The 23367-nt window shown below is 33.7% G+C and overlaps 2 protein-coding genes across 6 annotated transcripts in view; one reads left to right on the top strand and one right to left on the bottom strand.

The window, feature by feature from the left end:
• Nucleotides 1-23367, bottom strand: part of LOC108732699 (protein Skeletor, isoforms B/C) — a 47464-nt gene that overhangs the window by 21372 nt on the left and 2725 nt on the right. For all 4 annotated transcript variants that reach the window (XM_018463644.2, XM_018463647.2, XM_018463646.2 and 1 more), the window contains one exon: nt 5383-5611. In XM_018463644.2, coding sequence (XP_018319146.1) covers nt 5383-5611 — 229 coding nt within the window. The remainder of the gene's footprint in view (nt 1-5382; nt 5612-23367) is intronic.
• Nucleotides 20772-22576, top strand: LOC108732700. Of its 2 annotated transcripts, none has more exons than XM_018463649.1 (3): nt 20772-21132; nt 21188-21242; nt 22218-22576. In XM_018463649.1, exons 1-3 carry the CDS (start codon nt 20923-20925, stop codon nt 22334-22336), a joined length of 384 nt encoding a protein of 127 aa, XP_018319151.1. In that variant the 5' UTR covers nt 20772-20922; the 3' UTR covers nt 22337-22576. The 2 variants fall into 2 exon arrangements, with proteins under 2 accessions (XP_018319151.1, XP_018319150.1); XM_018463648.1 differs by having other exon boundaries at nt 21188-21464.

The following is a 23367-nucleotide window of genomic DNA, read 5'->3' as shown; positions in this document are numbered from 1 at the left end:
TGTTTTTTCGCAAAAATAGCAAGTGACAATGGCTCATTCAAAAAATGAACACTTTTTTCTCAACTTCGTTAAAAAAGACTCGACTAATGACTGCAGTTAAGTCTACTTTTAAATCTATATGTTTATACGGACAGGACCTTATCCAAATGAACTTAATGATAATAGTTGTATCCGCTTAATAATTCGTCGATTTAAAAGGAGGGTGGTTGGGCACCCCATCATCACGGCCGATAGAGACCAGTTGGGAGGGTGGCAGTGCGACTGACGACAGGGGATGTTACAGTGTATTTAATCAGTGCGAAAAGGGAAGATGAATAACTCAGATAGCGAACATTTACATTTAAATAGGCGAATGGTTTGCCGGTAATACAGCGTCCTGTTTACGAAATCATTTCCTTTACGGAACGAAATTCTGTCGTTATGATTAACATGATCCGTTTGAAGGGTAATTTGGGAAGCGTGGGACGGGCAGGGAACATAATATGATCCTTGCTCGAACACAGCTCACGTCTGTATATTTTGCATTTATAATGATAGGGACATTTAATATTCGGAGTGTAATCTTTCAGCTTCCCGAACTACATACACAAACTAACTTGAATCCATAATTCCACATAAAAACATTTAAAGAACCTAAAACGTCTTTCGGCACCTAAGGTATCACATCGTATGTTTCTCTGTTCAATTTTGAGTGCATTTAAGCAGAATTCCTTTGGATTGGAAGAGGATTGTTAAAGGTGTATGTTTGGAACGGGTGCGAAACATGGGCATTGGACGCGGCGGAAAAGAAAAGGTTAGGAGCCTTCAAAATGTGGTGTTACAGGCGAATGATAAGGATATCGTGGATATAGAAGGTTAAAAAATTAAAAGGTTTTACAGGGATTGGAGAACAGAGGACTCTATGGAAGTCAATAAGAAATAGGCGGGATAGGTTGGTAGGACACATTCTCAGGCATGAAGGTCTAGCCAGAGACATGAAGAGGTATTGGAAAGGATAGGAGAATAGAGGACAACGGAATTCAATAAAAAATAGGCGAGATAGGTTGGTAGGACAGGCATGATAGAGGCAGAAACAGGAGTTAGGAGGAGTAGAGGTAGACCTACGTTAGATTACTGTTCACAAATAGTTAAGAATGTGAGCTGTTCTAGTTTTAGGGAAATGCAAAGATTAGCTGAGGATAGGAAAGAGTGGAGGTGCATGTCCAACCAGTCTTAGGACTGACGACCTTATGATGATGAGTACCTACAATTTACATTATCTGAAAGGAACCCTGAAGCTATTCCAGAATTTCCGCTCTGCCAAGTCCGTGTCGTCCAGTTATGAAATAATTTTGGTGACAGTGGCTAGCTCATCAATCATATCACATCTAATCATAATCTGCCCCTCTTTGCTCCTGTTTCTGCCTCTAATACGTCTATAACTAACCTTTTTTCCTATTTTTCTATTGCTTCCTCATTCCCAGCCTTTTCATCATCAACATATTAAATGCTTCACTGTCCATGTTTCTTGCGTACAAATAGAATTTTAGCTCATCTATTGTGTCCATGTTTTAAACAGGTAAGTATAGTAGTTTCGACACGAATATGAGAACGTAAGCGTGAAGTGTTTAAGAGACTTTATGTCAATACTGTACACATACAGTAGAACTACTACTAAAGGGAGAGCGAGCTACATAAGTTTTTAAACCTAGCGAAGCGTTTGAAAGTAAATAGGAAAAAAACAGGACGGGACGGAAAAGGTTTTTCTCTTCGTTTTGCGTTGTGGTGCTGGTTGGAAAGCAAGGAAAATAATATATGTACGCTTCAACCCCAGCGATTTCAAATGGGGAATCGTACTTTACAAATGTTCGGTTTTGTATCCGTGGCAACCAAGTAATCGGCTTACGCCGTTTGGCAAGATAACTCCAAGCTATTTAATGAAAGCGAGACGGTATTAAAATCATAACCGTAAAGGATGAGATGAGAGAAATAAATCCCAAAGAGCCAACACAGTCCACTAAATACTTTACATAGCACACGACATATATTTTTTACGTTCGTCTTAATTCGGAGTTGTCCTCTTTGTAACATTATTTTACAAGCGAGATGTCGGAATGATTTTCTGCATAAAAATTTCACTGACAATAAGCGACGAGGCTTTTCACAGTTTATACATACATTTCAATAAAAAATATTAATAATTGCTATAAAATTAAAATAAAAAGAGCGCCCGCAACATGATAGGTATTAAAATACGTTTAGAGTGCTTAATCAACAAAAAATAAAAATAAAAGTTTTATAAGTAAATAAAGGTAGGACAGACAGACGTGACGATATTATAAGAATTATGTTTCTTGACATTTGGCCACGAAACTCTAAAAATTAATCCTTCCAATCCTTCGAAAACACTTTTTTACTCATTTTGTTTTATACCGATTTCTGTTGTTTGTATTTCTTTTGACTCTGAAAAAGCTTGCTGTAAGATTTTACTGCTTTATTAACTTTTAACTTTAAAAAAACACCGTGCTTCAGTAAGTGTATACATCACATAGCAATTAACAATTTATAATTTAAATCTTAGTAGTAAATATAAACTTGAAGCATTAGTAGTTGTTATTCTTTAATAAAAAGAGAAAGTTTTCATTTTTCTAAGCATTTAATATCGTTGGTACAATGAGAATTCCGCTGACGATAGTCATCCCTCACTAATTTAAAAAGAAAAAGGAAATTCGAGAAAAACTGCAAAAATGCGGTACTTTTACTACCAAGACGGTAATACATGGTTGTCCTTACATAATAGCTATAAAACTTATGTTTGTAAGTAGAACTGCACATACTCTTGCCTTTCCTGAACTATTACGCGTATAGCTAAACTTATCATGTTTAGTTTACATAAATTCTTTATAAAATTACATTTTTTAAGAGATAATTGTAGTTTTTTATTTTTTTATTAATCTTATATGCGAAGATTAGAATAGGAAAGAACGGAGGTGCGTGTCCACCCTGTGATAATAATGATGGTGATGATTATGATTTGCAATGTCATAATATCTACCATTATTAACAATATTGCCACCTAAGTAGTTATCAACTCTACCATTAAACTCATTTACTAATTGTAAGATTATTATTAGTCAAATTATTATTTTAGGCCTTTGATGTACTTTAGATTCACCTTTGATATTCGCATATCAGACAAAGGGTTTTTTTTCAATAAAGCTTGAAGTCAATGTTAAAATTTTAAATTACTGCTATCAAGGATCAAACATTAATAATTCGGAGTCGCAAGCAACATTAATGCCACTGGATGGTTTAATATAACTTTTACTCAATGAGTACACAGTGCACATTTGATATTTTCAGTCGGTCCATCAAAGTTTCAATCGACCGCCCACTCGCTTTCCTCCTACATACCTAATTGAAAGCAGACAGCGTGGATGCAAATAAATGGGGGGTTAAAACGAAACCCGATAGAGCGAGTTTCTAATTGTTATTAAGTCAAATTCTACATTGCACAAGTTTATTTAGGTACCACCATGGTCAGTGACGGTTCGTGATGAAATGAAGTGGGCCTTATTGCAAAAAGTATTTATTCACTTAATGTATTTTATAAGTTAGTTCTATCTTACAATTAGAAGCAAACTTGTCTACAATCTTCTCGTTGAAGTTATCAATTTTTAATATAAATATTTTTTAAATAAAAATACACGAAAACAGACCAATACAGCTCACTGATACGCCCAAATTCGTGACTGAAGAAAGTAAACCCAGTGGAAACGCTTGGATTTTCGAAGCAGCGCTCAGAGCTGCTTCTTACGACCCACCTCAAGGATGTTAAAGGACCAGAAGAGGACCCTAATTGGCCCTAGAACGGCTTGAGGTAGAGGGGTTTTAGTCGATAGGTCTGAAGATATTTTATTCGGAAATCCGACACTACCTAGTCTTACGGACGGCTGGGTGTCTTTTGAAGATTTACCCCTTTTCCACAAAAAAAAAAATGGATCAGAGAGACTAAGCGGTATGTCCTAGAAATTTACATCATTGCTCAGCAATGAGGAGGGCACCGATTTGATTCCAGGTCCGTCTGCTCTGATCCAAGTTTTTCTGTGATTTCCTTGGATCACTTAAGCAAGCACGTCAGCGTAGGGTATAGTGTAGATTCACCTTTGACACTTTGAAGTAATCACACGATAAACCAAATAAAATTGACAAGTAATATCGATTATCAAGCAATATTTTGTAGAACAATTAAACTTTCTAAGAGACAAAATGAATCATCATTGACTATGAAATTCTAATCCAATTCTAACAATTTAAAGAACATGAAACAATAAAAGGGTGAAATTAAGAATAATGAAAAAGGAGTGGAACAGAAAAAAGTACGTCAATAATAGTAACAAATACAAAATAATGGAACTACAAGAAAGACAAGATACGATTCTGGAGTTAACCCTGCTACCAATAATGTTAGTTACAAACGAAAGGTAGTAAAAGGAGAAAAGTTCGAAAACAATTCACTCGAACTTGCTAGAACTCCCACACAACAGGAAACTTTCTTACGTGGGTGTTAAGAAAGATCCACGAGCTATAAATAAAAAAGTAGACAATTGGGAAAAGCTGCTGCAATTGGTTGTAAAGAAGCTTGAAGTCAATGTCAATCCCCGTCAAAAAGTAGGTATAGGTACTGCATTCTTTTCAAATCCCTTATGCAATTTAAGTAGTTCAAATAAAATGGTATTACAAATTTGAATGAAAACCGTAAAAAATTTTTATAATTACAATAAAGATACTATTTACAAAATGTTACTTCATTTAAATTACTGAGGTTGACACTGCAGAGGGTGCTTTTATAAGAATGCATGTCAATTTGTTTATATTTATCTTGAACTACCATATTATTATATTTTTCAAGATAATAACAAGGTTTTATCGAAATCTTTCTATGATGTCAACCTTCTTAAAGCGAGCTGTCTACATTCAAAGTTGTTAGTTCCTTGGGTTGGTCCTGAGGTGAAATTTACAATATCGTTTTGTCTCTTTTAAGGGCGGACTAAGGCCTAGGCAACCTAGGCACGTGTCTGGGGCCCGTAATTATTGGAGCCCGAAAATGAAATTTTTTAATTTTTGTAATTAATTTTTATTTTATTTTCTGAAAAATAGGCCCGGAATTACAATGTTCCCTAGGGCCCGCATTTGCCTTAGTCCGCCACTGGTCTCTTTTATTATGCACTACCTGATGCTTTCCACTTCGTTTACAATTAATGTTACTTTTATTTCGTGTATTCACATAAATTAAACCTCACTAATTGTAAGAAAAATGAGAACTTATTTCAAACTGTTTAAGCTCCTTTTTATCTATGTGTAGTTAACCAGTGATTTCTGCAAATGCATAATTTAAATTACCTTCCGCTGTAATCCTCTGGATAAGGTACTATGTAGCCATCAGGACTAGGTCTCGGAGAGTTTCCAATCCAGAAGAAAGCATCTGGGCCAGTTCCATCATAAGAAAAACCCTTAATAAATATCGTGCTTTCATCTACAGCATACACGATCCCTTTGATCCCATGAGCGAACTGCTGCAATTTTCCAATCTCACGACCGTAATACGGTTCAGGCTTTTTACCACACAAACCTACAAATAAGAAAAACTTCTGTCAACGTCTTTAACCAATACTGAATTTAGCAAATTCATTTATATATATAATATGATGTTTGCCTTTTAGCAATAATGTTGATCATGTTACGAAATAAACTATTACCTGTTTATTGCCATTAGAAAAGGGAACGTAACAAATAGTTAATAGCTTAAGGGAGTATTTTCAAATAGGAACTGTTAAAGGTTATTAGAAACAGTTTGAGTTAGACAAATAGAAAAAATATATAATTATGAATATCGAATTTGTAATTAGGAATATAATAGATAATTTGAGAACACAAAAGCAGTCAAGGAAACAAATCGACAAACACAGGGTAGATACGTAAAGGAACTAGACATTAAAATAAATTAGTACTGTTCGTTTCAAGAAGTTAGAGATATGCCCTTTCCCTTTATTAGGATGCGCCGTAGCATAATTCCAAATTCGATCATATTTGTCTGCGGAGCTCATTTCTCCACCGATCATCGAGCGAGAACTAGACGAAAGTGTACAGTACCATTTGCAAAATTATTTAAACTGCCTTCTTAAAATTTAAGAATATGCTTTATTTAAAAGCATATTTAGCCAAAAATAGTAACAAGTGAATTAACTTAACGCTCTACACACCTATAAAACTTTTGCTTTGTTGTTTTCTATTGTTAATTTATATACATTTTTGTTTTAAGAAATTGCTAAACAGTTTCGTCTAGCACTGTACAGTTCTAGCCGATCTCCTAAGACCACCCATCGAGAGGTCTGCTCGTTCAAGCTCGTTTCAATTATTTCTGTCTTGCTCACGCCTAGTGTGTATTCTTTCTATCTTCGCGCAGATTTCTTCAAGGTCACAATTCTAACAAATTGAAATGGGCTGTACTAAGGTATTTCAATAGGTAAAATTAAGTGAGTAGCAACTAGTGAAGTTAGAAACGTCGTGTCTAGAGCTGCGATTCATAATGTGGGTTCCGTGGAAAAGTAATCAAGGTTCCGCTAATCAGTTACATTTGAATTATTTTGGATTTTGGATCAACACTGTTACAAAACCTTTTGGTTGAGGAATCGCACAAAAATGTAGTAAGAAAAACTCCTTTACTTGAGTGCAGAATTCGACCCCAACACATAGAGCACGAGTGCAACGGGGTGCAGCGTCTTTCTTTTGTTAGTTAGCCAACATTTAATGCAGGTTTCCGTACTATAAAAAGGATTTAGTATGTGTCTCGAAGCTTTAAATGTATATGAACTAATGGCTTGGAGGTACGGTAGAGTAAAAAACCTTTATTAGATAAAACATGGCAGTTTAATTTCAAAATACCGAAAACCTGAACACATCATTTTATATCTTCCTCCTCTCAGTTCGAAATGTTAATGACAGGCTTTAAATGCAGTCTCCTATCGCGAAAAAGCATCGTTATTACTATTATCGTCGTGTTCATCGTTAGTGGCGTTGCTAACAACGGCAATACGTACGACGGTATAGAACGTATATATATATATATATATGCATGTATATATTCCATCCATAATCATCGACAACCCTCCTCCCCATTTCTTTCCCGCGGCACCCTAAAAAGCTAAAAGCTCCTGTCTGGTTCTATTTGACCGCTCGTCTCTTGGGGTGTCCATTAAGTCCCTTATTAGACGTGATTCGTCATTGAGAAGAGAACGCATAAAAAGTAGTCAACCAGGAAAATCTGATAATGCTTTCTATAACATCTTTTTCCAGCAAAACTGATTTAGAATGTCAATAACAATAAGTAGTTAGTACATTAGTAAAGTAGAAATGTATGACTTGATAATTTAAAACCGTTCTATACGAAAACAAAGCTAGGATTCTCCCTTGAACTTTCTCAATTTACTATACTCACAAAGAACACAAAAACATATATGAATTACATTTATTAATAATGAATGTTCAAAGTTCCTTATTCGAACTGTCAAATACGTGCACTAAAATATTACATATTAAATAAGTTAGAAGTTGTGCTTCGAAAGGTCATCGCAGAAACGCTTTCTGAGATGCTTTCATAAGTTTCTTCGGCTTAAAAATGGAGAGAATAAATATAGAATGAAACTGAGAAAGTCATTAAAGTTAACTTCTTTCGAAAAAGATACAAAATCTTCCTGAAAATCTGTCTATAACAAGTAGATGAATGTAGGATGGAAATATGCAGAAGATTTATTGTTCGATCCTTTTTGTCCAGGTCTATGTTTGATGTTGCTGCTTACAAACTCAAAGTAATACTCAATTTTAAGTGTTTTGTTTTCCATTTTATTAAGAAGACAAAACGCTACATTGTTTAAAGAAAAATAAAAGAATGTTAGTTTGTTCGTTTCGATATATGTATATAGATAAGTATCAGAAAACTGCTGGACCGATTCTGGAAATCCTTTTATTAAAAATGGAGCTGTACTACTCCAGATAAACTTAAGTGTTTGCTTGGTTATAAAAAGGTAGGATTTTGTTAGAAACTTGTAAATCAAGTCGAAGAAAAATGAACCACTTGCGACCATCAATTTACAAATAACCAACAAAAGTTTCGGAAAAAAAACGAATTTTCCAAACAACTGGAAAATAAAGCGATGAAAACTGCTGAATATTGCGATTATTTGGTTCATATTTTTCACAAAAATCCATAAAGAACCAATCAATCAGAACTTGAATAGACATAAAATTCCTTCGTTTGAAGTAGGTTCATCTTAGGTACTTGAAAAGTTCTCCAACTTCGACGAGACGACAGGACGATTTTATTTACTCAGTTAATCGTAATCGAACTTCGGTGACCAATCTGTGAAAATGTGAAAACCAATAACTTTCCCGTGGTTCAGATTTAATAACTTTTCTTCGGTTTAATGTTACTTGAATGAACTCGAAATAAACTGTCTCATCGTCGCGCCGGCGGTCACCCGCTCGCCGTCTCCAGCGGTGGAAATATCGAGGGTGGCACAGCAATGAGGCGGAAGACAAATGAATACGTCATGCGATCGATGCGTCATCTATTGTGCGGAATCCCTCGCGGCATATTCAAAGCTCGTTTGCTACGCTGCTGTTTGCACTTATAAGATCCAGTGGCGTTACATCTATTGATAAAATAAATTGCAATTCTATTGTAAACAATTTTACGCGTTTACAACTTCTAAAAAGCTCCAAATCCTGAAAATCTAATTGGTTCGAACCTTGTCCAAAAATTGATAAAATTTTTAATATTTTCGCTGATAATTGACTCAATTTAATTTATTAGGGGTTTACCAATGTCCCCTTTACCACCCCAGTGCTATGGCATCATAAAATTAGTAACTATTTTTGAATAAGAAAGGATTTGACTACGAACGAAGTGGGTACATTCTTTTACCTATAGGATTGAACAACACCTAATCTTACTCAAGCCTAACCCAACCTAAAGCACAGCAACTCCAACCGATGACGGTCGTTAGACCCAAATCAGAACAACATCAGTTCACCTATTGGTCGCGAAAACCTTTACTAATTTATCAACCTAAAGCAACTGAAATGCAGACAAGAATCGTCACAATACTGATAGGTATTAGTAGCTTCAGTTTAAACTCAGAATTTCGATTTTAGATATTTTGAATTTACAAGTCGCAATTTTTTAGTTACAAGCCTATATTTCAAGTTTCAGGTCGAAACTTCAAAAAAAAATATGTTTAGCTCTTCTAACGTTTCTTATGCTTAGATCTTTAAAACTACGTAATGGATTTTAATTCGATTTTTTTGTAATAGATAGAGTAATTCAAGAGGAAGGTTTATAGGTACAATACATGAATAATATAGTAGAGAAACACTGATAATTTTAGAGGTTTGTAATGTGATGTCGTAAATAAATACATTTTTTTGCGCTTACATTGCAAACGCTGTCTGAACCCTACGAGATAGATCAAAATAATATACTACAGTATTGTACACCTTAAAAAGGTCTACAAAAAAGTCCGGGATGGTATATGTCTATCTCTTAGGGATAACTCACAATAACCGTTTTTTATCCTTTACTTTTTACGAGAAATAATGCCTTATTTACGAAGCGATTTTAAGCAATACAGCATTAATCCTTATCCAATTAAGTACTTTTAATTGCGTTCTGCATTTAATATAGATCGGTACCGGCCGGTTGTATTGTCTAATGACAAAAAAGCTGTGATTGTTGCATATAAAGACATTCTATAGTATATTTACTATCAGCATTGCACCCCTGCGAAGCATAGTGTACAAATAATACCATTAAACCAATTCCTTAACCCCTATCTCGGTATGTATGTGTCTGAAGAAGTTTCACTTCAGTAGCGTGTTGTATAATTACACGTTGTATTTTTTTTTATGCTCTAATTTTTAGCAGTTACCTATCAGGATTTAAAAAAAACACGCTAAAATAATTTTTTTCTTTCTTAACTTGCAATGTCGTCGTAGTAAAAGTCTAACGATAACGATCATGTACCTACACAGTTTTGTAATATCCTTTAGCGGTAATTTATTGCGTCCGCTATTAAGACACAGAAGGCGAAAGCAACAATTGTTTTAGATCCCCATAGTGCAGTAACGACCTAACCAGCGTAACTGAATCAATTTGCCAATGGCATAAGGCATTATTGCCGACACCCCCGAGAACATGGCAATAAAAATCCATCTAATATATTGAGTTTTAGAGGGTTGTTCTTTCCCTATCTCGCGTCGCTCACGGTACTGTGCGATATCGTATTCGACCACAGAAGGATTATCAATATTACTGCCAAACAGAAAACTATAACTTGCTGTTATCATACACATATAACTACAAAACGATCGTTTCGATTTTCTAGAAATTGTATGTCATATTAACGCTATAAAGTTTCACTCGGTAAATATACAGGTACATTGTAGTGCTTCGATATTGCATTACTACTTTAATGTTTAAGGTCTGATTTAACACAACATTTGTTACGTTCTTTTAGTGATTTTAGTTTTTATTGCAACTTTTAAGTGTGAATTTGTTATCATCTATAAATATTTTAATACTGCATCTTAAAATGCATGCCTACAATGTTTGTAATTCTCCATATATAGTGTACATACAAATGCAACTGCAAAGATAATTAAGTATAGGGTACAACAAATGAAAAGAGAAACATTATCATTTAATAAACATGTATGTTTTACAAGAAAGAACATTTTGTTATTAAATTTTGTTGTTGAAGTTGTTCGAATCTTTATATTTATTACTGTGCCCGGCGCCTCCACCATAATGTTACCATATAAGCCTGCTCTTTATTGAGAAAAAATTTTAGAAGTTTTTACACTTTTTACGGTAGATTTATTAAAATCATTTTACTACCTGTTGCCTGTGGGGAAAGCTGTAAATAATCGTCGATATTAATAAAATCACTATTTTCCCGGCGCCTCCACCATAATAGTTGTGCAATAAATGTCAAAATATATTAGGAATTACTGGTATCTATACTATAAAGTAAATAACATATAGATCCACTANTGAAATATCGCAGCAATAATTGTATTATAGTAAATTTTCTACTTCATCAGGTGATCATTATATAAATGTTAACACTGGTAATTTACCACATGTTTTTTGATATACTTGCTTATATTACCGCTACTTTTTAATTTATACATCGAAGATGCGATCGACATTATTAATGACAGTACAACTGTAAAGATATATATACAGGGGCCAAAGATTAGTATGCTTAGATTTGCAGATGATATAGCAGTATTAGTCTAGCAAGGAGGAGTTAGAGATAGCTTTAAATAAAATGGAAACGGTATTGACAAGACAGTATTGTATGAAAATAAACAAAAGTAAAAAACACCTACTGGTATACGCAAGGGAAGAGAAAGTAGGGAAAGAGCGAATATAAAGATAGGAGACGAAAGATTAGAAGAAGTGGCTGATTTTAAGTATCTAAAAAGTCAGATAAGTCAGTATGGAAGGAGTAGTAGGGATATAAAACAGAGGATAACACAGGGTTGGGTCGCCTTTAATAAAAATAAGTCACTTCTATGCTCGCGAACGATTAATTTAGAAACTCGAAAAAGATTGTTAAAGGTGTACCGTTAGTTAAAATTGAAGAGGAATTAGAAAGAATAGGAGATTAGAGGACTCTATAGAAGTCAATAAGAAATAGGCAAGATAGGTTGGTAGGACACCTCTTCTCAGACATGAAGGTCTGGTCAGAGACATATTAGAGTCAGAAACAGAAGTTAAGAAGAACAAAGGTAGGGGAGGGACGTGTCTAACCAATTTTAGGACTGACGACCTTATGATGATGATGTTTACATTGTTCAGTCTACAAATTAACAACCTGTCTAATTATAAATACATAAATTAACGTTCAATGTGGAATCCTCCAACACCAACAGTTACAGAAAAAGTTTTGTTTATATAATTATCGGGTTCTAAAGTATCCACCATACAATATTAGTTTTGTAAACTATGGAGAGACATATTGTTATCAAGTCATCAACATCATATTGGACACGCACCTCATGAATTGTTTCTCATTTATATCTACATATCTCTCAAATATTTCATTAATTTTGTTTGCTCACATAATGTACTTCTTATGATTAATGTATATTCATAATGCTTCTTGTACGAAAAAAACTTAATTTTGGTTCGATGAACGCTAGACTGGTAAAGGTACTCCAGCTAAATCTACCGAGAATATTTAGTAAAATTAATAAGCACATAACATAAAATCAGCTACTCAAAAAGCTTTAAACAAAAGATATTAATAGCTCCGCCTATCCATTTTCATTGATGAAAAGCTGAAAAGGACATATTTTATAGCGGGTCGTTTGTAAATAAATTGCAAGAGAACTTAAATTTTCATTACATCTTAAAATAGATATTAATGATCCTATTACACCCCCGGGCTACGTATTTATCGCTATTTTCGTCATAAGTAGCTGACCGCTCCCACTCACAATCGAAGAACTTAATCGTAATTTCACGTCGACTTTGCGAAAGTTTAATGTCCTTTAGTAAAAGACTTCGTCGCTGTACGCTTTCCCAATTCCCTTTTATTACGTTTTTCCGATCGCGCTACCGCTGCCCTGTACCCACTTTTCTCCTTTCCAACCTTTCAACATTCATCACGTCTCGGAGCCAGTTCGGAAAAGTTCCGGGAACCTCCAGAGTCAGACCCTGCTAGCTTTCATCGCGTCGGTGCGAGTTGTTCATGTGAGAAAGCGATAAGAAACGGATCGATGCCTAGATTCGACTTTTTGCTAATCTCTCAACGTGTGAACAGCCAGAAACGAACAGGAGGCCAAGGTCTAAACAGACTTGATTCTTCCAGACAATCGCCCTACATCAGTGGATAAAAGTTCAGCTACAAATTGCGAAATAATCCTTGGACGTCTCGGGACATGACGGTTCTACGGATACGAGAAAAAATATTCTGCTGAAGAAAATAGAAAAAAACAAATCATCTTTTGTTATGCTAAAAGGATAACTGTACATTATTCAAAATTATTTTAACATAAAATGTTGGTAATGAAATTAAAAGGGTGCATTTGGTATACTATCTGTTTTATTTCCAAACTGTAAAGACAAGATGTAGATACTACTAGACATGAGGTAATATTGAAAAATAATGATCTTCAATACTATACTACTAGGGAGTTTCACGAGCTCTCCGACAAATTTTAGCAGATGAAAGCTGAAAACTAGCAAATAGTCCTGGTTGTCGACAGGCTCAAAAAGCTCTCAAATTTCGTAACTAGAAATGAGTATTTCTGTAACACAGTAGCGTTGTGATTTATTCACAGAAAATAAGGTTATGATGGATTTTAAATGCATATAAACAATCATAATATGAATAATACCTTATATGTTATGCAAAATCATAGTTATTGAGACCAAGGGAGGGCGTAGTTTTTGTTATGGAACAAAGGGAGTGAAGAATTAGGTTTAAATGAAACCAAACATTTTTAATACTTTGTTAGTTAGTAACAATTTCTATGTGAGAGTTACTGAAATTAATCCCATCATTCTTTATGATTGGTAATAAATTTTCTGATGTTTTATGCTATATTTTTATGTGCATGTATTACAAGAAATGTATTTTGAACGTTATTTTCAAAAATAAAGTTTTCTAAATACTTAACATTTGAAATATGATGTATCAGTTTTTTGATTTCAAAATATTCTCGTTCGACCGATTTTTCTAATTAGATGGGTAGTTTTATGAAAAAGCAATTTCGATTTATTTGAAAGAAGACCGAGGAGCGAATTAAGTTCGGATTCAACTTTATTACTGTAGAACCCCATGGTAGTTACGTGTACACAAATAACTGTAAGTTACGTAAACATTTACGAAGATGGGGTCCAAGCTTGCAGTTTCTCAATTTTCTCTGCTCCCCGGATGTATTCCGACGCCTAATCTCTGAACTCATCGCACACATGATACAGATATAGGGTGGCACAAACTGGCAACGAAAGCTTACACAAGTTTCAGTTCTTCTTCAAGAAAAAGATTATGGATTAAGAATATTCGATGCATTAACAAAAATAACCCTCCATTGCCGTCGAATAACAATATGAATATTTAACATATTTGTTATTTACCATTTCTGTTTATTATCAAAAACTACCGTTTGTATTATCCGGTTTAAAAAGAGATAACGTTAGCATCTGATGATCCAGTCGACAAAATCAATTAACAACCATGATCAAAGCTGTACTTCAGAAAATCCTGTAAGAATCAAGTTAATTAAAAATGACACAAAAGAAAAGGGAATATTTTAGCCCTTAAAAGTTAATAAAATGGGGCTCAGGAAAAAAGTGGCGGCTAATAATAGAGGCGCCATTCTTAAGAGTTTTATTTAAAGGAAATAAAATTTGAAATGCTAGAAATATACTCCATCAGATTCCATTAGTAAACAAATTAAAAATACTTCCTAACATTTTTATGCAGGGGCATCAATGCGCTTTTTTCCGAGACCTGTTCAGATTACATCAATGGAATGAGATAAAAAAACAGGGCAGAACATGTTCTTTGAGTATATTGCTGATGCTCCAGCCTAGCACTCATATGTTTTGAAATAAATTCTAAAATATTGGGTAGTTAAGTGCCTGAATTTACACTATCGTCTACTTAAAATGAATTAAAGGATCGAAAAAGGTTGCTAAAGGTGTATGTTTGGAGCGCGGCGCTGTACGGGTGCGAAGATTAGCTCAGGATAAGAAGGAGTGGAGGTGCGTGTCCAACCAGTCTTAGGACTGACGACCTTATGATGATAATGATAGGCTATCGAGTAATTGAGGGTTTAGGCTTAGAAGTTCGCATATCCCTCTGACATAGGTGTGTTCAACTGAAAAAATGATTATGAATGAATACTTTCAATCTTTGCATAATTAAGGAAAAGTTACAATGTTGCTTAACATGTAACATGTTTCTCAAAACATTGACTTCTTCAGAAAGAAAAAATGAAAACATTTTTCACCTTGTAGAAGCAGATCCAAACCATTATTTTTTCTCTTTTTTTAAAGAAATAGTACAATAGAAAAGTTAAAATATATAGGTAATCTTCATTAATTATAATTGATTTATGCTGCCACAACACTCAGTTCCTTCGTGTTGTTTTTTCCACCATAACCTTATTATCCCAACCTAACCGAACCTTAAACGAAAGATGCTTTTATTTATAGATTCATCGTTCACGCACTCATACAATTTAGGGTACGAAACAAGAACTCATTACCCGTTAGACGCAATTTATTTTCAGGGTATATACGAAATTAGTCGAAAAAGGTACTGAGGTAATAAAATAATTAATATACGAAACGAGAAGGTAATGAATGGGTAATATAGAAACGTAATACATGTGAAATGTATGCGACTAAATCTGTAGACAAAGTCAATCAATTTTGATGCAATCCATTTCTTTCAAGCTTTTCCCGCGAGTAGGTGCTTTGTTTTTTCAAACCTAGAAAAGTCATTACGTAATTTCTCACTACAGTATGTAGTAAGTGAAACCTATAAAGACAATTAACATTCCATTGAAAGAAATCTTATTTTCCAATTGTACATATATACCCACACACATGCTCTTATTTATTAGATAATCCCTATTGCATATTCCACGTTTGCATTAATTCAAACACTGCGTAAAACGACTAACAAAACAACAATCGTCAGAAGTTAATTAGGAATTCTTGAATGAAATCAGGTAGCGATTAATGTATGTACAAGTACAAAACCAGGAGAAAGTTCTAGGAAACGTCACGTCAGCTCGTTTTGATAGCTTAATATAATGTTTGTTCATTTCATTGCAACAAAAGTGAAATCAGCAGTAGGTATTGTGCTAAAAGTAAATTCAAAATCCTTATGGATTATGGCTAAAACACCACAAATCCGAAATTCTACATAAACAATTCAGAAAACTGAAATGCGTTTCGACATTCTAAATATCCACCCTCAGTCAAAAATAAGATAATAATAATTAGGTATGTAAAATACATACGTATATAACACACAATAATTAGTCATTGACACAATGACGAGTGTTTCACACATATTGAGTAACATATTTTACAAGTGTTTTTGAAAAGTACATCACATTTATTTTGTTTATTTTATTTTATCACATTAAGGTAGTTTAACCGAAATTTCATTTAAAGTAAAATAACAATAAATTCTATACCAATCAATAGTCAAAAACCTTTTCTTTTACAAATTTTGAGGTATAAATTGGTTTATTTTATAAATTTTCATTTGATTGCTGAGTTTACTATTTAAAACTCGATTGGAGAACCCTAATTATGTACGGGTGTAAAGCCCTGACAAAATTTAAACAAGATTAACATTATGTAGAAGTTTTGGGATACGGTGGAATTCGTTTATTACAACTCCGCCTATATTGACAAACCGCTTAATATGAAGTAATTGCAGTGTTAAGTTTGGTTTTCATATTAAATTCTCTATAGGAAAATTTGGATATAATGACTCCGTTTAGAATGACATATCGTTTATTATGACTGATTCTCAAGAAATCATATCCAGCTGTAGTGACCCAAATGATTAATAATAACATTTTCGCTCATTTTTCTGACCCTTTTTATGTATATTGATATTACAATTCATCGTTCTTTTTCTTTTTCTGTTAATAAATATATACAATTTGTAGTTTTTCTCTCTATTAAACTAATAACTAACCAAAATAAGACGCCCGCTTAGTATGACGTGTTTTTCATTTCCCTTCCATGTCATTATAAGCGAATTCAACTGTATCTACCAATGTCTTCAAAAAACAATGGAAAACAGAATTTATAGAAACAATCACAAATGCAAAATAACAATTTCCTATCCAACAGCCCACTAAATTTCAAGTAAAAAATTAACTACCATCCAATTTTACAAATGATGTTAGTAAATAAAAAATGCGAATTCACTCTAGGCAGATACGTAGCTGCCATGAAAAGGGTGACCGAATTAAAAAACTTTTTTAATATTCCAACGAAGCTTTTACCTTTACAACATACAGTTTGTCCTATGTTTATGGTTAATATTCCATCGTCCTATTAGAACGACTACCTAATTTCAGTTTATGCTATTTTAGATATTTTATAAACCCTCATTCTACTACCGATTTATTATAAAACAATACCACACATGTATATGTATAGATATGAACAAAATAAAGTTAATAATAATTCTTAGATACATCAAACTTGATAATTGTCCTCTTATATATATGTACAAATATTATATTCATTATATAATTAATTACTGATATTTAATTTACCAGGGTTACCCAACTCATTATGGTAAACGATTTTCTGTTATTTTTCGTATTTTTTACTACATTGGCTTATAATCTATTGTTTTCATTAGATTTTTTTATAAATGTTTTAAAAATGGCGCACATTTTATTCTTTGAAACACGAAAAACATTGTGCAGAGGTTAAATTTTTTCGGTCGTCATCTTTATTTCGCTAAAATACATCAGTACAAAAAATTGTTATTCACTTCGTATTAGGACATTTAATTCTCTACAAAAGATCCTAACCCCGACTACATAAATATTGTTGTTTCAGAGATAATTACAAACGGCTAAAAGTTGTAATTTTCCTCAAGGGAATCTTTTTTGGGTGACACTCAAATTGAGCTCAAACCGTAAACAGGTAAACAAGTTTGTTTATCAAGAAGAGAATTACACACAAACTTTTTTCTCATCAGAAGTATTCTTTACTTTTTAAAAGTCCTAACTAAAGTTCAAGCCGACTCTTACATTAAAATGAATTCAGTAAACCAACTAGAAAAGAAGACTTTGAGACGAAAGATATTGTTAAAAGAGATGTTGATCAAAAAATAAAGCAATTAAATGATAAAAAAGTCTGATGATACGATCTATACGAAAAATAGTGTTACGTAGTTCAATTGGTAAATATTAGAAAATACTACAAATGGCGCAGTAAACGTATGGAGATATACGTTGGAGCATACGTAATCCTAAAATGTAGCATCGTGCTACAGATGGCGTTTACTGCGCCATTTGTAGCATTTTCTAAAACGCACTGTTAAGACAGCAGGTAAAAGTTGGTCTGTGTTCTGTCGGAGCTGCCTGCGACGTGCTGATGAGATCCAAAAAGATCCAAATCGCGATCCGCGTCTGACAGTTTCGACAGAATACAGGCCACTTCGAATTATTTTATTTGGTAAATATTGTTTATTATCTATTATTTGTATATCTTGCAGAAACTACCAATTTCTAGTTTTATCCACTATACCTTGTACATATTTAAAATAGTCAATAATTGTATCATTTTATTGTGACTGGTATTATCCAAACTTCATTAATTCCTATTTTAAAACTTTATTAAAGAGTATTATTCTGTACGTATGTATAACAGCATCCTTTGTAACCTAACAGGGATGAAATCCATACCTTAATATGCGCTTTATCAGCGATTCTGATCTATTTAAGTAACGAGATAGGGGGATAGGAAGGACAAGGGTTGCTTGATTGATGGTTACCGTGGTTACTCGTTAGAACAACTGGGGTTGTCTTTGTTGAATTAAAATGCCAAATCTACAGAATGAGTTCAAAATCGAATTACAATTAATTTAGATTATATTAAAATTATATAATAATTTTTTGCTAGTTCAATGAATGCAACTATAGGTACGATAAAAAGATAATCAATACAAAACTTCTAATTCAATCGTTACGAACTTGACATATGATTCCCGCAAATTTTTTTGTGGAAGAAGAAGTGGAAACTTTAAATAATGATAGTATAGAAAAATATAATTTTTGCTTAAAAGCACTTTCCATTTGAGTCTTTTTGAAACAATATTCCCCGAAATATTTTTATTGGTGAATGTTTTCTTTGTATGTATTGTGTATGTGTAGTAGATGTACGTATCATAAAACAATTTATACGATTGAGTGCGATGTTCCCAGCACGCTTTCCACCCTTTCTCATTCGCTAACTCTTCGCATTTGTCGCGTCTGTATTCGAAGAGAACAATTTCTAAATTGCACCTAAGCATTACTTCTAAATCAAACGCTAATCAAGCAGAAACGTTACGTTTTAATCAGTTAATGGATTTGGCGACAAAGACAGCTGTACACCAGGACAAAACGGTCGGCTTCTGCGTTTACAACATTGTCAACATCTTAGGGTGACGAAAAAAAGAAAAAAAGAAACAAGAAGGTAAGGCAACCTTAACTTTTGTCGTTGAGACTTCTTTGAACACAGATCTCCTGGAGGTGTACGAACTTGTGACCAACAAACTAATACAATATATGTACGACAAAATCAGAAGAATTTTTTGAAAGAGATAAATCGTCTTCTTCATGATATTCCAAATGAAATTGAAAACGCTTATGATGTCACAAAACCAGAGACGATTCCATTAATCATTAATTTCTTTGTGTTTTGCCATTCGTCTTATTCTTAATCCACACATTCTTTTGTAGTCTTGCGATAGACAGCACCTCTCAAACTGTCTTAAATTATTTTTATTGGGTAAATAGTTTATCAAATTTATATCACAAAAGCTCTTGATTTGGACAAATTAAATAAATTTTGTAACCAGTTAAATTTTATTAAAAACAAAGCAGAATTTTTGCTTCGGAAATAGTTTAATATCCAAATAAAATATTCAAAAGATTTTTAATTTCGGATTTCGATCTGACATGCTTTAGCATTTCGAGAAAGTCGTTGGTCGTATGAATTGCAAAATTTTCATAGTCCCCTTCGACGATAAACAACATAATCGACCTCTGACGTGTCAATTGGAATCCACAAAGGCCACCCCACGATAAGGGGATGTCGAGAACTTTCAAGGAATTCGAAACCTGCACACAGTTCGATGCAGCAACTAACACAGCCGCAGGAGACGTGGAGATGTCAATTGTAGAACGGCACCTTTTCTGCTTTCGACGCTAAAACGCTTTAAATGTCACAGGTATTACACGAACCAAAACTGGGTTAAAATCAATTCTGTCGTAAGAAATTACCACCCTCAAGACAAGAAAAAAGGTAGCGACTTATTAACCCCATTCGACTTCGGAAAATCCTACGCGATTTTACAAATGTCTTCAGCATTCAACAGAATTTTGAACATAAAATCATTTTTGTAAAAACCAGAATGAAGTAAACAATTTATTTTCCATATACGTTATAGATGTTATAAATTTTAAAATTCTCTAACTCTGGGTGTATGTTTACTCTATTTCAAAATAAAAAAAACTCTTTTCTACGTTTCCTAGAATTTCCTTCCTCAAAAAAGGACTAAAAAGCATAGCAACAAAATCTGTTCACGCGCTCCCAAAATCGAATGAAACCGTATTATAATCCAACAAAATGTAATGTAATGCAGTGGAATCTAATAGCATACCATTTCAAACTCCTATTAATTCAGATGTATCTTCGGAGGGGGTTTACACCACTTCCACTGGTTAAATTCTCGATTATTAGATTAGAAAAAGTGAGCAGACACAATAAATAGAAACAAAAAATGAGAATTGTTTTAATATTTCTATGTTAAATCTATACTCTTGTATAATTATAAGAATTTTACAATAAAAATACTTCTTAATTTCCACCTTCATACTCATTGTACAGACCGTAGTAATAAACTGCTTCTCTCACGTATTAAAAGATGACATTTATTTAAACAACAACGAAAAATCAAAAACCAATGACCAAAAACAAATCAAGTCAGTTTTGAACTCAACAATGTCAAAATTCCAGTAACCCTTCAGGACATCATCCAAAATTCTCGTAACATTATTTGATTTCTTTTCAAAATTTCTCGTACTTAATACTTGAACTAAAAACATTTAAAAATGCCTTTCGTTTGCCCGCCTAAAGAAGATAGTTCTAAACGTTTGGAGGTCCTTAAGCAAATTAAGGATCTCGTTAACAAACTAGGAGAACCAGCAGTCCCAGTCAAATTGCAGGTACCATGTGTCCCGTGCTGTGTTCCTTGCGCGCCTCCACCTTGTCCACCGCCAGTTAAATCTTCCGAAAAGAAATGTAAACCTCCCGATGTTATGGTAAGAAGTGGCTTATGATTATTTTCGTCATATATATTTTTCCCTTGATTTACAGGTGTGCTACAGGATACACAAGGGGAAAGCGCAAGGACAAGGTACAGAAGATGAAGGTAAGAAGCTTAAACCTGCTAAGTCACGTGAACTTAGGTGTGGGATTTTGTATATGGGATGTGATTGTGAAAAAAGAAATGGTCTTCAAGATGACTGTCGTCGTACTGGATGTCAGGGATCGCCACAGTGTCTCACACGACCCCCCACTTGCGCTCCTAGTGAATTTAGCAACGGAAAACACTTAGGAAAAAAGAATAATTACTTTAGTAAATCTAAGAAAGGTATCAAAAGCATCTGCGTTACAGTTTTCTTTAAAAGTCGAACAAGTGCGAGTAAGTTCCACACCCTAAGAGATCAGTACTTTATTAATGGGTGTTGGAAAGTTTGCTTTAATTTTAAGAATTTTGTGGTGTTTTTGTCATTTCACATGAAGTACATAAAGTGCTCTAGCAGAAATTTGGTTCACATGGTAGTTCATCAAATAGTGCTCCGAAAATTTTCTTGGTTCAGAGTAAAGGGTTATAAATCAATCTCTTAACAATATTTGTTCCATAATTAGATGTACCAAAAGAGGCTTCTTTTTTACCAGTCGTTTTAAAATACAGGATGGAGCAATGGCAATGTGTGACATAGCACCATTACTTGGTACCGTAGGGTTACATGAAAGAAACCTGCCAAAACTACAAGTTTTTCTTTTAAATTGAGGACCTCCTTCGTGCCTAATTTCAGAATGGTATAGGTCAGCGGGAAGTACCCCGCACGTTTTGATGGGAGTCAGTCACTAAGTTAGAAAAAAGGCGCCAACAAAAGCTTGCTAAAATTATATAATAAAAGATAAATGTTTACGAATCCTTTCAGAATTAAACCGCAAAGAGAAATACTATCATGAAAAAACTCCAAGATTTAAGATTACTTTATAATCCTTGTATTTTTTTTTTTATTATCGGTGTGAAATCGAACCTAAAATTTCGCACAAGTTGAAAGCTTTCTCAAGGCTAATTTTTTAAGTTATGTTGATTATAATTTCCTTTTAGGCGGTGGAAAAGGTGGAGACGCTGGAAATATGAACATAGATGATTACTGTTGCTATCCTGCCACTATTGAAACCCAATTGTGCCCATTTGAGCCTTGCCCATGTGAAGGCGGTAGTTGAAAAATCCGGAAAATGTTAAAATTTAATTAATTTTAATAGTTAGGACATGTATGTCATCCTATAGGAAGGTCGTGTATTCTACACAGATTGTAAAATAACTTATATTATAGGTTTAAACTTTACGAAAAAGAAATAGTACCAAGTTATAAACTAACAGATGTCAAACTAATAAATATCAATAACTGTTAAAAATGTGAAAGTCTAGGGGAAAAACGATAATAATTAAAGGAGAATTAAGAATTTTTCTTTTTAATTAATCTTTTATGTAATTAGAACATGAGTATTTAAAATAATGTCTAGAATTGAAGTTCATTTGGATTAATGAAAGCCATAGCAGGTGGATTTGCACTTAATTATGTTGTTCAAAGGTAACCAATAACCATACAGAGCATTTTATTAGATTAGTTTGTCCCTGTAACAGATATGCCAACTAGAACCCGCAAAGTGAGCCCCTAGACAAGGTTCTCTTCGTAAACTAGATGGTCAGCAATGCCTGTTTGTAACTGGATCTCACGCTGTAACCTAGATTTGATTAAAAGGTAAACTTTCGGTTCTTTAGTAACGACTTGGTGTGTCACAGTTAATAAATCGGTAATTTATTCAAGAATGTAAACCATTTATAAGACAACGATAATTATATTGATTCCCAGACAAGTGCTAATAAGGATATCGTATCTTTCACATTCTAAAATGTATCCAATGTTACAAAATTTGCATCTCTTTTGTTAAAATAAGAATTTCTTTTGTTTTATTGTGGTTTATAAAATAGAATATAAAATTTCAACCGTTATATTTAACAGTTGTTTTCAACACTGAAGAAATTCTTACAATTAGTTAAAAGCTTTTTGCAGTTTAAATCGCACAAGGGGTCAGGGCCGGGTTTGTTTAAGAGTACTTGAGGCCGGTACCCACAGTCCCCAAAAAATTATCCACCCACAGAACTATGTTTAAACACAATTCTTTTTTTTTATTACGGGAACAGCCTAGTGTTGAACAGCCCTAGGGAACCCTTCATCATCTTTGTGTGAAAG

The sequence above is a fragment of the Agrilus planipennis genome, unplaced genomic scaffold (genome assembly GCF_000699045.2).
Source record: "Agrilus planipennis isolate EAB-ADULT unplaced genomic scaffold, Apla_2.0 scaffold56, whole genome shotgun sequence".
Taxonomy (NCBI): Eukaryota; Metazoa; Arthropoda; class Insecta; order Coleoptera; family Buprestidae; genus Agrilus; species Agrilus planipennis.
This window is presented reverse-complemented; position numbering and strand designations above follow the sequence as displayed.